Source organism: Bos indicus x Bos taurus, chromosome 22, assembly GCF_003369695.1.
Source record: "Bos indicus x Bos taurus breed Angus x Brahman F1 hybrid chromosome 22, Bos_hybrid_MaternalHap_v2.0, whole genome shotgun sequence".
Classification (NCBI taxonomy): Eukaryota; Metazoa; Chordata; class Mammalia; order Artiodactyla; family Bovidae; genus Bos; species Bos indicus x Bos taurus.
The window spans coordinates 259,665-275,065 of NC_040097.1; the positions used below are offsets into that span (position 1 = coordinate 259,665).

Consider the following 15,401-nt stretch of genomic DNA (forward strand, 5'->3'; position numbering starts at 1 on the left):
ACGGGAGGGCTGTCTGCACTTAAGATGTGGACAGGACACACTGAGGGGACACGGATGCCCCCCCGCAGCCCCTGCCAACCCCCGAAGGTGCCACACTCCGCAGGAAGGAGCCGTGGGGGACACGCGGGTGCCCCGCGTAGGGGTTCAGAGCCTGGAGCCCCTGGGTCTTCCCCCAGCCACTGACGCTCCCCAAGTAACAGTAAGAGAAGGTTTCACCCTGAGTCTTTCAGGCTTCACACCCTTCACTCGCATGGCCCCGTGGAGACCAAGCCCCTCACAGAGCACGAACCACCGACCTCAGGCCGCGCTGACCCCGCAGCTCGGGGACCCTTCTAAGTTCAGCCGCATCAGGCCACCTCTCAGCCTGGTCTCTGCCTCTCCTGAGCTCAAGGGGGAGGACGGGGAGGACGGCGGGGACCAGCTGGCCGGCCGGCCTGCAGAGACACACGGTAGGCTCCGTGCACTGAGCCCAGGCCCCAGCCCCCTGGAGAGAGCGGCTCCCAACAGGCTTGGAGAGCCGCCCTGTTCCCGGACACCCCCGCCCTACAGCAGGCACAGGCCCGGCCCCCAAGCAGCCTCCCGTGACGACAGCGGCACCTGTGCCCAGCACTCGAGTAACTGCTCCTCGGTGAAGGAGTGCCAGCCACGAGGTCACCCTCAGGAGAAGGGACGATGCCGACATCAAACGATGTCACTGAACGCTCATGCTGGAGTTCAGACACAAGAACACCCACCATTCCAAATCCTGGTGAGCGCTCGCCAGGTGCCAAGCCACCAGGGAGGCAGGAGCACGAGAATCCTGCAGAGGAGCCAGTGGGACTGTGACAGGCCTCTCTTGCAGCGCCAGCACCCCCAACCCGGAGCGAGCCCCAAGCTCACACCGCCCTGTGGACGCCGCGGCAGAGCAGCGACGAGGCTCCACTGGGGACCCAGGGAGGAAAGCTGCCAGACGCCGTCCCCAAGCCAACGAGGACAGCCACGCAGAGAGCCTCTGCCCGCGGCTGTGCTGCTACGGAGCTCAGACGCTGGGCCGGCCCATCGGGGCCTTGACGATCACCCAGCACCAGGGAACATTCTAGAGAGACGGCAGGGCCTCTCTGAAGATAGTAAAAACAGAAACAGGTCTCTTTCTCAAAACTTTCCAGTTTCCTAGACAACCTTGCTGATTCAGCTCCCTATGAAAAAATCAAGAACGATAATATGGTTTTTCCAGTGGTCACGTATGGATGTGAGAGCTAGACTATAAAGAAAGCTGAGCACCGAAGAATTGATGCTTTTGAACTGTGGTGTTGGAGAAGACCCTTGAGAGACCCTTGGACTGCAAGGAGATCCAACCAGTCCATCCTAAAGGAGATCAGTCCTGGGTGTTCATTGGAAGGTCTGATGTTGAAGCTGAAACTCCAATACTTTGGCCACCTGATGCGAAGACCTGACTCATTAGAAAAGACCCTGCCGCTGGGAAAGATTGAAGGCAGGAGGAGAAGGGGACGACAGAGGATGAGATGGTTGGATAGCATCACTGACTCAATGAACTTGAGTTTGGGTGGACTCTGGGAGTTGGCGATGGACAGGGAGGCCTGGCGTGCTGCAGTCCATGGGGTCGTAAAGAGTCGGACACGACTGAGCGACTGAACTGAACTGAATCCAGGCGAACATCAAGAAACACCAACTTGCTCATAAATTTCCTATTTAGCATTTTGTTAATTCTATAAAAGCTTACTGGAGATCTACCACGTGCAAGAGCCAGACACTCACAACCCGTACAAAAGCACTAACCCCGACCACACGAAGGCAACCAGCTCCCTCCACACCAGCACCGCCCTGCCTCACCTCCATGCGGTGCGACCCCGCTCAGGACCACCGTGAGGGGACCCAACCCCTCCAGGGCCAGGCTGGGTTCCTCCACGACAGACATACACTCCCCAGCACCTACAGTCACGTCAAGCTGTGAATCCCTGCCCGCTCACAACAGACTCCCTCACCTACCCAACACGAGACCACGTCACCTCACAGACCTGGGACGTCCACGCCCGAACGAGACCACGTCACGTAACAGACCCGGACGTCCAGGCCTCACACGAGACCACGTCACGTCACAGATGTGGACACTCCCAGACCCATTCCTGACACATGCCCTGCGTTCCAGTTCCCCTCCCAGGATCACAGAGCGGGGTGGGGGCTATGCCCAAGTCGGGCAGGCAGCCCTGAGCAGAGTCCAGCAGCAGCTGCTTGGGTGCCTGCAGCCAGGACTTCACCCTTGAGGCGCTGCAGGAGCACCACACCCACCAGGCTCCGGGGAGCAGGCGGCGGGATGGCTGCGGGGAGAGGCCGCTGTCGGTACCCAGCCTCTGCATGCCACACCTGGGGGCCTGGGCTCACGGTCAGAAAGCCAGGCTGCTCAGCGCCCAGGAGACAGGACGGCCAGGGCCATGTGCAGAGTCACCGTGGGACCCGCCACGGTTTGCACTCTGCCCCCGTGCTCATCCAGGAACGGTCTGTTCTGTCCCCATGGCTGTCCCGGGCAGGGCCGGACAGGAGGGGCTGGAGGGGCAGCTCGGCACACAGGGCGAGGTCAAGGCCCGCTTCAGGGGCCTCACTGCCCAGGCCAGGTGGGGGGAGCCCGCGGCTGCCAGGGGCCCACCTGGGGGCCGGCGGTGCTGCCTGAGCACATGGGCCTTCATGCTGTGCTTGGAGGCGAAGAGCCGGTCGCAGCTGGACACCGGACACCTGCTCTTCGGGGCAGCCACGTCCTGCAGGTGCTTCTTGGCGTGGATGTAGAGGCTGCTCCGCGCCGAGAACCTGGCGCAGCACCCTGGGGAGAGAGGACAGCTGCGTGAGGCACCAGGGCCCCCATCCCGGGCAGTGCCCAGACGTCCCGATGGCCACACGCACCCTGGGTGTGACACGCAGCTGCCCCCCCAGCCTCAGGGCCACGCCAACATCTCCCGCCTTCCACCGCCGAGCCACACCGACCACCTCTGCTACGCTGCTACTGGAGGAAAACCCACGACCCTGAGACATCCAGGCTACAGATCGTCCCCACTGACGCCAGAAGCAACCTCCTCCCGTGTCACCACTGAGAAGCCACTGCCAGGTGGGTCAGGCAGACGGCCGGGAACCAGGAGGAGGGGCCTGGAGCTGGGCCTGCCTGGCTGGCGGCCCATGCCCACCAGGGTCTCACAGCACAGACAGTGCTGGGACACAGGGAACCAGCAACCCACAGAGGCCATCGCCCAGCCGCCACGGCCCAGGCCCCAGCACCGGAGGTCGGCATGGCGGTAGGCGGCCGGCTGCCCTCGCTGAGGCAGACGGCAGCCCACCAAGGTGGACAGGGCTGGGGTGCCCAGCACTCTGGGCCCGAGGGCGGCATCCGCCTGCGGGGCAGGAACAGGTGTCAGGAGAGACGTCACATTCCAGGTGATGAGGGGCAGGCCTGTCAGAGCCATAAAGGCCTGAGGCCGAGGGTCTGCAGTGGGGTGGGAGGGACCTGATGGCCCCGCGTGTGCTGTCTGTCCATAAAGCAGGGATGGGACGGGGGTCCTGGGTCAGGAAGGACAGCTCGAGGCAGGAGGGGTTCTTGCAGGGAAAGAGGCTCTGGAGCGAGGACACAGCCGCAGGAGCCAGGGTCGGCGGCCTCTGAGAAGAGTTCTGAACTGAGGTCATTTGCAAACAAAACTTCAAACCGGTTTCCTGAGGTCAGACCCAGGACAGGGCACTTGGGAAACACAACAGATAGAAGAGACCCCTCTGGCCTCCGGCCAGGGGTCCCAGGGAGAGCGTGCTGGGTTCCCACCCGCCAGCCAGGACCCTCACAGAGGCTGGCCACACGGCAGGGGTGCTGAGCACACTTTCGGTCACACCGCTCTCCTGAGGACTGGCCTGACCACAGCAGGGACATCCTCCCGGCTCCTGCCAGAAGGCAGCTTCCGGCTGTAGAAACTTACGAATTCAACAGAAAACAAGATGTCGGGTGGCCAAAGGGTTTGTTTGACCTTCTCCCTAAGATGGCTATAGTAGCGCTTCGTTGTCTGTTGACTTCATCCAAACAGTTTTGTTAGATTGTATGGTGACAGCTGTCAAATCGGTGCGCATGAAAACAAACAAAAAAGGCACCAAGACATGAATTTTCGTGTAGCCACTCTAACACTGAACATGGAAGGGAAAAAGTAACAACTCCAGCATATGGTGCTTTGTCATTTCAAGAAAAATAGAAATGCAACTGAGACACAAAAGGAGCTTTGCGCAGCGTGTAGAGACGGTGCAGTGACGACCAAACGCGGAGACTCCTGGCCGGACAGCGCCCCACGGTTGGGAAGATCGGCTGAAGTTGAAGCAAGCGAACTCAAACACTGAGGACAGCCAGCGGCGCAGCACGTGGGGGCAGCAGCACACTCAGCACACCCGCCCGCGCGCAAGGCGTCGGCGCCGCCGCGGCCACCGTCACCGCTCCGAAGGCTGGGCTTCACTCAAACACACAAACCTTTCTGACCATATTCTACATGGATTCTCTACTGAAACGTAATGAAAACTTTCCACTTACAAAGCACACTGTGACAGGCGATGACAAGTGTGTGCTGTACGAGAAAGTGGCGAGGAGGAGCTCGTGGGGCCAGCGATACGAGCCGCCACCCGCCACCCAAGGCTGGTCTTCATCCTAGAAGGCAGTGTTGTGACCGTGGTGGGACTGGAAGGGAGTCCTCCGTTACGGGCTTCTTCCAGAAAACCAGACGATTCACTCCAACGAGCACTGCTCCCAACAAGGCCCACTGAAAGCAGCACCCGAGGAGAAAGCGTGTGGAGTCGGCAGCAGCAAACACACGCTCTTCCCTCAGGACAACCAAGACCGTGTGCTTCTTCAATGACCAGACAAAAACTGTCACAGCTCGGCCGGGAAGTCCTGACTCACCGTCCCTGCTGACCAGACACCACACCTTCAGAGGTCCATTTACCTGATCTGCACAAAACTCTCTCAGTGGAAGACATTTCAATTCCCTGGAAGACTATAGAAGGCATCTGGAAGAGCTCTTTGCTCAAAAAGATAAAAAATGAGCAACTGGAATCCAACAACACATTAAAAGGGTCACACACTACGATAGTGGGATCCTTCCCGGTGACGCAAGGATTTCAGGACCCACACGTCAACCAGTGTGACACACCACACCGCAAGTGGGAGAGTAAAACCACGCTTATCTCAATGATGCAGAAAGAGCTTCTGACAAGCTCAACATCCATTTATGAGAAACACTTCAGAAGGTGGGCACAGAAGGAACATGTCTCAACATAATAAAGGCCATGTACAACACACCATCACTTCACTCGACACACCAACACCACACTCGGTGTGGAGGCTGAGAGCATTTGCTCTAAGACCAGAGCGAGACAAGGATGTACAACACACCATCACTTCACTCGACACAGCAACACCACACTCGGTGTGGAGGCTGAGAGCGTCCCCTCTAAGGTCAGAGCGAGACAAGGATGTTCAACACACCATCACTTTACTCGACGCAGCAACACCACACTCGGTGTGGAGGCTGAGAGCGTCCCCTCTAAGGTCAGAGCGAGACAAGGACGTTCACCCCTGCCACCTTTACGCACCACGGTTTTGCAAGTACGAGCCAGGGTCATCAGGAGAAAAAGCAGCAAAGGGAATTCAAACCTGGAAAAGAAGAATGCAAACTGTCGCGGTTTGCAGAGGACACGACACTGCACACAGAAGGTCCTACAGATGCCAGCAGAAGGCCGCCTGAGCTCGCCTGGGGATCTGGCGAAGCTGCAGCTTAGAAAAGTCACGCACAGCGACCGCTACACTGCCACAGACTGACATCGAGAGACCAGAAAGGGAGACTCAAGCAACAGTTCATTTAGCCTACTAGAAAAAACAAACTATGCAGGAACAAACCTACCTGAAGAGACGAAAGATGCATATTCCAAAACCTGTAAGATACAAACAGATATACCACATCCACGGAGCAGAAGAATCAATACTGTCAAAGTGACAAAACACTGCCCAAAGCAATCCACAGATTCAGTGCAGTCCCTATCAAACCACCACCAACAGTTTTCACAGGACTATAACAAAAAAAATTTTTTAATTTGTACGAAGACACAAAAGACCCTGAATCATCAAAACAATCTCGAGAAAGAAAGACAGAGCTGGAGAACTCAAGCTCCTTGACTTCATTCGGATCACACTGCAGAGCTACAGGCGTCAAAGCAGGACGGTCCGGGCTACGGATCAACGAACAGGACAGAGAGCCCAGAAATAAACCCACACACTAAACAGGCAATTAATCAGCAACAGAGGAGACAAGACCACACAATGCTGCAAAGACAGTCTCTTCAACAAATGGTGCTGGGAAAACTGGACAGCTACATGCTAAAAAAAAAAAAAAAAGAAATCAGATCATTCTTTAACACCATGCACAAAGATAAGCTCCACATGGATTAAAGACCTAAATGTGAGACCAGACACTATACAACTCCTAGAGGAAAACAGCACCCCACTCCAGTACTTTTGCCTGTAAAATCCCATGGGCAGAGGAGCCTGGTAGGCTGCAGTCCATGGGGTCGCTAAGGGTCGGACGTGACTGAGTGACTTCCCTTTCACTTTTCACTTTCATGCACTGGAGAAGGAAATGGCAACCCACTCCAGTGTTCTTGCCTGGAGAATCCCAGGGACAGGGGAGCCTGGTGGGCTGCCGTCTATGGGGTCGCACAGAGTCGGACACGACTGAAGCGACTGAGCAGCAGCAGCAGCAGAGGAAAACAGAGAACATCCTCTGAGATGGATTGCGACAGTATCTTTTTCAATCCATCTCTCAGAATAATGGAAATAAAAACAAAAATTTAAAAAAAAGGGACCTAATTAAACTCAAAAGTTCCTGCGTAACAGAGGAAACCGTAAAACAAAAAGACAACCCACAGAAAGGGAGAAAATATTTTCAAATAATGTAACTGACACGGGATCAGTCTCCAAAATTTATAAACAGCTCTCGAGGCTCAGCATCATCAAAACAGAGAACCCAACCAGAAAACGGGGAGAAGACCTAAGTGGACATGTCTCCAAAGACGACATACAGATGGCCAAGAGGCACATGAAAAGATGCTCAATATCGCCAATTATCAGAGAAATGCAAATCAAAACCACAGTGAGGGACCACTTCACACCACTCAGAAGGGCCATCGTCACAAAATCCACACACAGGGCTTCCCTGACGGCTCAGTGGTGAGGAAGCCTCCTGTCAGTGCAGGAGAGGCGACGTCAGTCGCTGGCCTGGGAAGATCCCTCCCGTCTTAGAGCGACTAAGGCCGCACACGTGCCACGACTACAGAGCCTGTGCTCCAGCACCCAGGAGCTGCAGCCGCTGAAGGCCACGCGCCACAGCAAGCGAAGCCGCCGCCCCCCGCAGCGGTGGGCAGCCCTGCTCGCCGCACTAGGGAAAAGCCCGCACGGCAACAGAGGCCCCACACAGGCACACACAGCCAATCAAATCCACAAACAGTAAATGCAGGTGAGGACGTGGGGGAACGGAACCTGCTGCACTGCTGGCGGGATGTAAACGGTGCGGCCGCTCTCCTAGTGTGGAGGCCCTTAAACGACTAGACACACAGCCAGCACACGGCCGTGCAGCCCCTCAGGGGCACGTATCCGGAGAAAACACGATCCAAAAGGGTACGCGCACCGCAGTGTTCACCGCAGCACTGTCTGCAAGAGCCAGGACGCGGAGGTGAGCTGTCCATCGACAGAGGAGTGGATGAAGGAGACGTGGGACGTGCCCATCGTGGGCTACTACGCGGCCACTCAACACGATGAAGCGACGCCACGTGCAGCAGCGTGCAGCAGCGTGGAGAACCCAGAGTCTCCTGCCGAGTGAAGGAAGGGAAGGAGAAATACCACATGACCCCTCATATGTGGGGTCTGAGAAAGTCCTGGTACAAACTCGCTCACTCACAGACCAGGAACAGACTCCCAGGCTTGGAGAACGAGCTTATGCGTGCCGGGGCAGGGCAGAGCGGGGCGTGGAGCGCCCTGCACACACGCTGCGTGCTTCACACACGTGAGCAACCAGGCCCCACTGCACAGCACACGGGGCTCACAGGCTTGGAGAACGAGCTTATGCGTGCCGGGGCAGGGCAGAGCGGGGCGAGGAGTGCCCTGCACACACGCTGCGTGCTTCACACACGTGAGCAACCAGGCCCCTCTGCACAGCACACGGGGCTCCGCTCAGGGTCACGGGGCCGCCTGGGGGCTGGGGGAGAAGGGACGCGCGCGTGTGTGCACGGCCGGACCCTTCATCATATACCCGAAACCCTCACAACGCTGCTAAGGACCAATGAGGTGGTCTCCAAGATAAAATGGAAAGTTAAAGAAGAAAGAACAGGGGGCACAAGGAAATGCTGGCCCGCTGATGGGACCACACCGCGAGAACGGAATTCTGATTCACGAGAGTTGCTGACACGAGCGGCTTTCCAATGACCCACCGCCCCTCGGACCCAGTGGAAGACTGAGCGCGTGCAGAACCTGAATGAAGACGCGCTGAGAACTCTTCTGTTTGGTGTTTGGATGGAATGAGGCTACTGTAGAATGTGGGAAAACGGGTTGCTCCAGTTTCTAAACAAAATGGAAAGAATTGTCCAGCTGCATTTGTTTTGACGTTCTTGTTGCAAATAAACCAGAGAGTATGGCTGGAGGAGAATACAGGGCTTCCCCAAACGCTGTAAATGCCAGCAACCGTGTTCTTACTGGGCTACGAGACCTTGAAATAAAGAATGCTACGTGCGGGGAAAAAAGTCTGGGGAAGATGGAATTATGATGCCAGCTGAGAAATGCACAGGGTAGCTGAACAAGATGGTGAGGAACTCAATAGGGTTCTTGGTGAACGTGAGAAACGTGTCTTTTATTTTTACTTAAAAGCTGAAGGAAACTTTTGGCCAGCCCAAAGGATCTCACTTTCGCCCGGGTTTCCTTGATGCCCAGCAGCACGCGCACGTGTCCACGTGTGTCAACGACCACCTCTTCCCGAGTGTAGCGGTCTACCAAGATGCGCGTCACCTCTTCACAAAGACATTCCCACAGTCCTCACGCTCCTACCAAGCTACCCCGCCCAAGGGAAAGGCAGCAACGACCCTCTGGTGACAAACTTCTCTGCGCACCCAACTCCCACCCACCTTCCCAGGGGGCCGCACACACTTGCACCGGGAGAAGCCCCGCCAGGCCCAGGCCGTCTTCAGCCCACCACCGGCACTTCTGTCTCCAACCCTCCCCGGCCCATCCCAGCACAGTCTGGGTGACTGCCGTCACGTCCCCAGCACCCCACACGCTGGCTGTGCGCCTGTGGCCCGCCCCCCGACTGGAGCCCTGCAGAGACGCACGTCTGTGTCTGGTTAGACCACCGGGATACCTTCGCCACATTCCAGGGAACGCTCAGCTTCAGGTGGGTCTGCAGCGTCTCCTTTGAACAGCACTTTCCCCACAGTATGACGCCAAATCCTCACGAGCGTCAAGCCAGCAGGGATGCGGCCAGCGGGGACTCGGCAGAGCCACAGCCCCAGGCCCAGGCCCCAGGTCCAGCGGTCCGACTCTGCACCTGCTTGCTAGCACTCTGCTCCCAAGACGCACGCCCCCGGCTAAGACCAGCCGAGCCAACCCACGCCCCGGCCTACTTGGCACCTCAGACTCTTCCACCCGCAGCGCCAGGCGGCCGTGGGGCTGCTCACACCCACCTTCCACAGGACAGGCGAAGGGTTTGGTGCCCAGGTGGGTGACGCTGTGGCCCTTCAGGTGCTCGGCCCGGGTGAACGACTTGCCACAGCCCTCGACGGGGCAGGGGAAGCGGCGGTCATCGTCATGCTTCCTGCGGGACAGACGGCAGCGAGGGTGACCACGCGCGTCACCGCCGCGGGCACAGCTCTGCAAGATGCACCCACCCACGAGCTCTCCGCATCACAGGGGAAAACGGCACATCTCAGAAGAGCCTGGATTTGGTCCCTAGTCCTCATGGGCAGAAGCCCTCCTTCCTGATGGAGCCGACCACAGTCAGACTCAGCTTCCACGCAGGAAGGAGCAGCCGCCTCCCCCATTCAGCCACCCACTACCACACAGGCTGTCCCTGCGGCAGGGGACCTCGCCTGACGTGCACACGGTCTTTCTCCGCGTAGATGCCCTCAGCCCCAGCTGTGCAAGGACAGAACGCCTCCCAGCTCTCTGGGTCCCCACACACAACAGGAGGACAAGCGCTTCAGCGTCAGAGCTGCTGGAGGCCGGATGCGGGACAAAGGCCAAGGGCCACCTGCAGGAGCCCAGCCCTCAAGGGGCCGCCACAGCACGGAAGTGACGACGGCATGAGGGAGGCTTAGTCCATAGCCTTACCTTTCTAAAAATCAAGCTGAACGTTACGCGCACTAACTAAACTTAAAAACAAGTACACACAAAAAACTAACTTTAAGTGATCGGAGTCTGTGTGTTTCTTCTTATAAACTTTCTGAATTTTCCAAGTTATCCACACTTGTTTTTCATTACTTAAAGAAATCCACAGATTATCCCATCCACAGGCTTCTGCTACTGACCAATAACTCACTCATTTTCAAGACGAAGAATTCAACCCAAATGTAAAGGTTACCTCTTGTGCCTCAAGAGCTTAGACATGCTGGTGAAGGTCCAGCCACAACTGTCAGAGTCACAGATAAAAGGTCTTTCACCTGAAGAAAGAAAAACCACACCTCGTGATCACAACCGGGAATGCACAGATGGCGGGCGGGGGCCGGACGGCCCGGGCTCGTTACCTGTGTGGCTTCTCAGGTGGATTTTCAGGCGACAGGCTTTGTCATACTGTTTGCTGCATCCGGGAAAGGAGCAGGAAAAGAGTTCTTGTTCCCGGAAGTGGGCCCGGTTGTGGGAAAACAGAGCGCTCACGGTGATGAATGTCTTCTCGCAGCCTGAACAGAGAAACACAGAGCCTGCTCACTGGCGGGGCAGAAGGCACGTTATAGAGCTAACCCAGTCACCCGCCAGGCGCCGCTGGCACCGGGGCACGCAGGAGGAGGACGACTCGAGGGCCTCCCTGGAGGCCGAAGTCGGGGCGGCTCGGGGCAGTTCACAGGCCACCTGCCCCACGTGGCCACCTGATCGTCCTCCGATGCACCCATCAGCTCCCGGCTCAGCACGACAGACCCTCCAGGTATGGCAGGAACTCAACGACCCGTAAACCCAACAAGATGAAGCAGATACTAAGGAACCAGATTCTGTCTGGTCAGGCTGACCCTGAAAGGGCTGCCAGCCACTGCAGTAACGCCTGAGGTACCCCAACCTGCGGAACCAGGCACACCCCCCATCCCTGGGCACGCCCTCCCAGAGGCAGACCGGCCCCTGCCGCAAGCTCCTCCTCCCTCTGGCCTGTCTCCTTGGGGTTTCCTGCTCTGTCACGAGTCACTGGGCTCATCTGTGCTTTTCCCATCTGCATCTTCAACCGGGCTGACCCACGGGACTTCAAACATCACTAAGCTCTCCACTGGGGAGAGCTAGAAGCCATCAGCTCCTTCCCTGGTGGCTCCCTGATAAAGAATCCACCTGCAGTGCAGGAGACCCAGACTTGATCCCGGGATGAGGAAGATCCCTTGGAGAAGGAAATGGCAACCCACTCCAGTATTCCTGCCTGGGAAATCCCATGGACAGAGGAGCCTGGTGGAAAAAGTAGGCTGTCCATGGAGAAGCAGAGCTGGACGCGACTTAGCTACTAAACAACCAGCTCTCCTTCGACAGAAAAGGTCAGTGCTCACACCAGGCAGAACCCACGAGGCTGCAAGATGCCTGTGAGCAGTGGGCGCTATGGCCCCTCTCAAGCCCTCCCGGGGCCGCCACGGGCACAGAGCCCGTCGCCCCTCCTCTCTGCAGTGACAATGAGCAGGGAAACGCTCATCTCCCCAAACGGCCCCCACCCCTCCTCACGTACACATCTGTCCCTTCCCAGCGGCCCCGGCCAGTCCTCACTTTGGGCTGCCCCTCGGTCAGGTAGACACATCTAAACAAGCGAAGTCGGAGTCTGCCTCAGCAAGACACACCCTCCCCTGACCGACTGAGAAGCCGCGGGACCCAGCGTCTCAATCCTCCCCAGCTGGAGCCGCTCAGGGACCCACAGCCTCCACCTGGGTCAGCCCTCAGGCCCCTGCGGTCTGGAACGCTCCACTCCTCCTTCCACCCACCCAGGACAGACACCCCACAGATCATTCACCTCAAAATCCCCAGGGTGACCCCGTGCCCAAAACAGGTGGATCCCTGATCCTGCTAGCACTTTGCTCAGACGGACGCCCTCTGAGCTCTTCACTAGAGCTGTCTGTAAGCCGCCCTCAGGTGCCGAGTGTGGAACCGAGAGAGAGAGTGCCCTCCACCCAGGCTCTCCACGGAGACGGGGTGCACAGGACCGGCCAGGGCACAGGGGAAGATCAGAGAGAATTCCCTAACAACTGACATTTCTTCCGCCCTTTCAAAATCCCTCATTCCAGGACACTTCCGTAACCTGGACACTGTGCAGGGCGCACTCCCGGCCCACAACACATGAACCAATTGCCAGGCGCACACTCCAGCTTCGCTTTTACGGAAGGCCCTCCAGAAGCCTCCCACCTGCCCACATTCCCTGCCTTGGCTCCGCAGCAGGCCCCAGCCCCCCAGCCCCTCCTTCGCAGGCACACGCCCTCCGCTGCTGGAGCCGCCTATCCCGGCGGAGAGTCCACGGACACTCACCCACCGGACCCACCTCGCCGGGAGTCTCCATCTAAAGATGAAGACAGTTTCAGAACTTCACACAACAATGAAGTCCAAACGAAACAAAAGTTTTAACGGCATAAAAAGCGGATGCGCCGCACCGGGCGATAATCTCCTGGGGCGCCCTAATGTCTCACCCCGCTGTACGGCGGCCCAGCGTTCCTGCAGCCCGGGGTGCACGCCCGCAAGCCGGACTGAGCGTTTCCCAGTGACCAGACCTGCCTCCGGCTCCGTCGGTGGGAAGACGCCTTGTGGTCTCGCTCATCGGACGCACCCACACCTGGGGGACGGCTCCGAGATTCCCCGAGCTATTTCGCGGCCAAGCGGGGTCCGGGAGCCGCCGCGACCCCGGGTCGGAAGGAGAGGAGACACCGCGCCCCGCCCGCGCCGCTCACCGGGAAAGTCGCACTTGTAGGGCCTCTCGGGCTCGAAGTGGCTGCGCTGGTGCGAGCTGAGCTTGGCGTGCGTGGGGAAGCGCTCGGCGCACACCTCGCACTTGAACAGGCTCTCCTGCTCGTGCGCCTTCATGTGCGCCTTGAGGTTGTACACGGTGGTGAACTTCTTGCCGCAGCCGCCCACCGGGCAGCCGAACGGCCGCAGCTTGTCGTGCGACTGCAGGTGCCGCTTGAGCTTGTAGGACGTGGTGAAGGCCCAGCCGCAGCCGTCCAGCGGGCACTTGAAGGGCCGCCGGCCCTGGCCGCTGCCGTGCGTCAGCAGGTGCACCTGCAGCTGGTGCTTCTTGGCGAAGGCGAGCGCGCACTGCGGCTCGGGGCATCGGTAGCCGGGGCCGGCGGGCGCGCGGCGGGCCTCGGCCGGGCTGCCGGCCTCTTGGCCGGGGGGCGGGCCCCGCGACGGCGCGGCCAGCGCGAGGACGCCGCGCTCCAGGCGCACCAGCAGGTCCTGGGGGCCAGCGGCCCCGGGGCCCCCGAGGGGCGCGGCGCCGGGGGCCTGCGCGGGGCGGCCGGCCGGGCTCGAGGCGGCGCGGGGCTCGGGCTCCGGCTCCCGCCGCCCCGGGGCCGCGGCCGCGCCGCGCGCCACGTCCAGCAGCACCACGAGAGAGTCGCCGCCCCCGGCGGCCGGCGGTCCGGCCTCCCCGCAGCGCGGGCCCCGCGCGCCGCCCTCGGGCTCCCTCAGCAGCAGCAAGCGGCGGCGCGCGGGGCCCGGGGCTCTGCGGGGCCGGGCGGGGACACCGCCGAGTTGGGGCCCGAGCGCGTCCGGGGCCGCGGAGGCAAGCAGCGCCGGCGCGTCCATCTTGGGCCGCGGCGCGTCCAGCCACCGCCTCGCCGGAAGCACCGCCCCGCACGCACACCCGCCGAGCGCGACGCCGTGCGCGACGCAGGCTGGTCAGCGCCCAAGCGCGCGGCGGAGCGCCCCAGGTGCGCATGCGCGGACGGCGGGCGGTGCCCAGGGCCCGCCGGGAGCGTGACGTCACACGGGGCGGAGCCTGCCTGGAGGGGCGGAGCCGTCCGGCGGCCACTCGCTGAAGGCGGGCCTGCCGCCTGGCTTGTCGTCCAACCCGGCGCGTCTAGGGCGATGACCCCGCGGCCGCCGCGCCGCCTCCCTCGCTTCCCTCGCCGGACGTCCCGCCACCGCCCCACCGCCCCCTACTCCTGCGGGATCCACGCAGGGTCTGTGTCCACGGCGCCGTGTTCTTCGTCCCTTTTCCTGTGCGGCCCGTGAGGACGGAGACTCTGGGGAGCCCTCCACAGCTCACCCCCGAGGCCAGCACTGGAGACTCCGCCAACGTGTGATGCGTTGGTGACCGCTTTATTATTAAAATAGCCTTAAGAATAAGGGACTTCGGGAGTTCCCGCGATTAGGACTCCGTTTCCACAGCTGGTCAGGGAACTTAAATCCCCCCAAACCCCAAGGTGCAGCCCCCCCAAAAGTACGTCAACAATATTGAAAAGAATAGGAAACACACCTACATATGGTTTTGAACTGTGGTGCTGGAGAAGACTCTTGAGAGTCCCTTGGACTGCAAGGAGATCCAACCAGTCCATCCTAAAGGAAATCAGTCCTGAATATCCATTGGAAGGACTGATGCTGAAGCCGAAACTCCAATACTTTAGCCATCTGATGCGAAGAACTGACTCATTGGAAAAGACCCTGATGCTCGGAAAGATTGAAGGCTGGAGGAGAAGGGGACAACAGAGGATGAGATGGTTGGATGGCATCACTGACTCGATGGACATGAGTTTGAGTGAGCTCTGGGAGTTGGTGAAGGACAGGGAGGCCTAGCGTGCTGCAGTCCATGGGGTCGCAAAGAGTCGGACACAACTGAGCCACTGAACTGAACCTACATATATATCTATGTTTGTGCCAAAAATAAATTGCTCCAAGACCATTCAATAAAGGCAACAGTCTTTTTAATAAATATGCTGGGATCGCTGAATAGTCACACACAGCAGAGAGGGTTTGGACCTCTGCCTGTGTACCAGACACAAAAAGAAAGTGGATCTCAGGTCTAACCTAAGAGAGCTGTAACTATAAAATGGCTAGAAGAAAGCATAACTGTAGATCTCTGTGACCTTGGATGAGAGAATGGCTTCTCAGATGTGAAAACAAAAGCACAAAGAAGTGGGTTTCGTGAAAATTAAAAAATTTGAGTCAAGAACAGGAACAAAAAAGTGAAAAGATA

General features: G+C 58.9%; 1 protein-coding gene across 2 annotated transcripts in view; it reads right to left on the bottom strand.

Moving 5' to 3' along the window:
* Positions 1–14,046, bottom strand: part of ZXDC (ZXD family zinc finger C) — a 22,479-nt gene extending 8,433 nt beyond the window's left edge. For both annotated transcript variants that reach the window (XM_027523557.1, XM_027523556.1), the window contains exons 1-5: positions 13,156–14,046; positions 10,786–10,938; positions 10,623–10,701; positions 9,727–9,857; positions 2,642–2,812 (exon numbers count right to left, since the gene is read on the bottom strand). In XM_027523557.1, coding sequence (XP_027379358.1) covers positions 2,642–2,812; positions 9,727–9,857; positions 10,623–10,701; positions 10,786–10,938; positions 13,156–14,011 — 1,390 coding nt within the window. In that variant the 5' untranslated portion in view covers positions 14,012–14,046. The remainder of the gene's footprint in view (positions 1–2,641; positions 2,813–9,726; positions 9,858–10,622; positions 10,702–10,785; positions 10,939–13,155) is intronic.
* Positions 14,047–15,401: the final 1,355 nt, after the last annotated feature.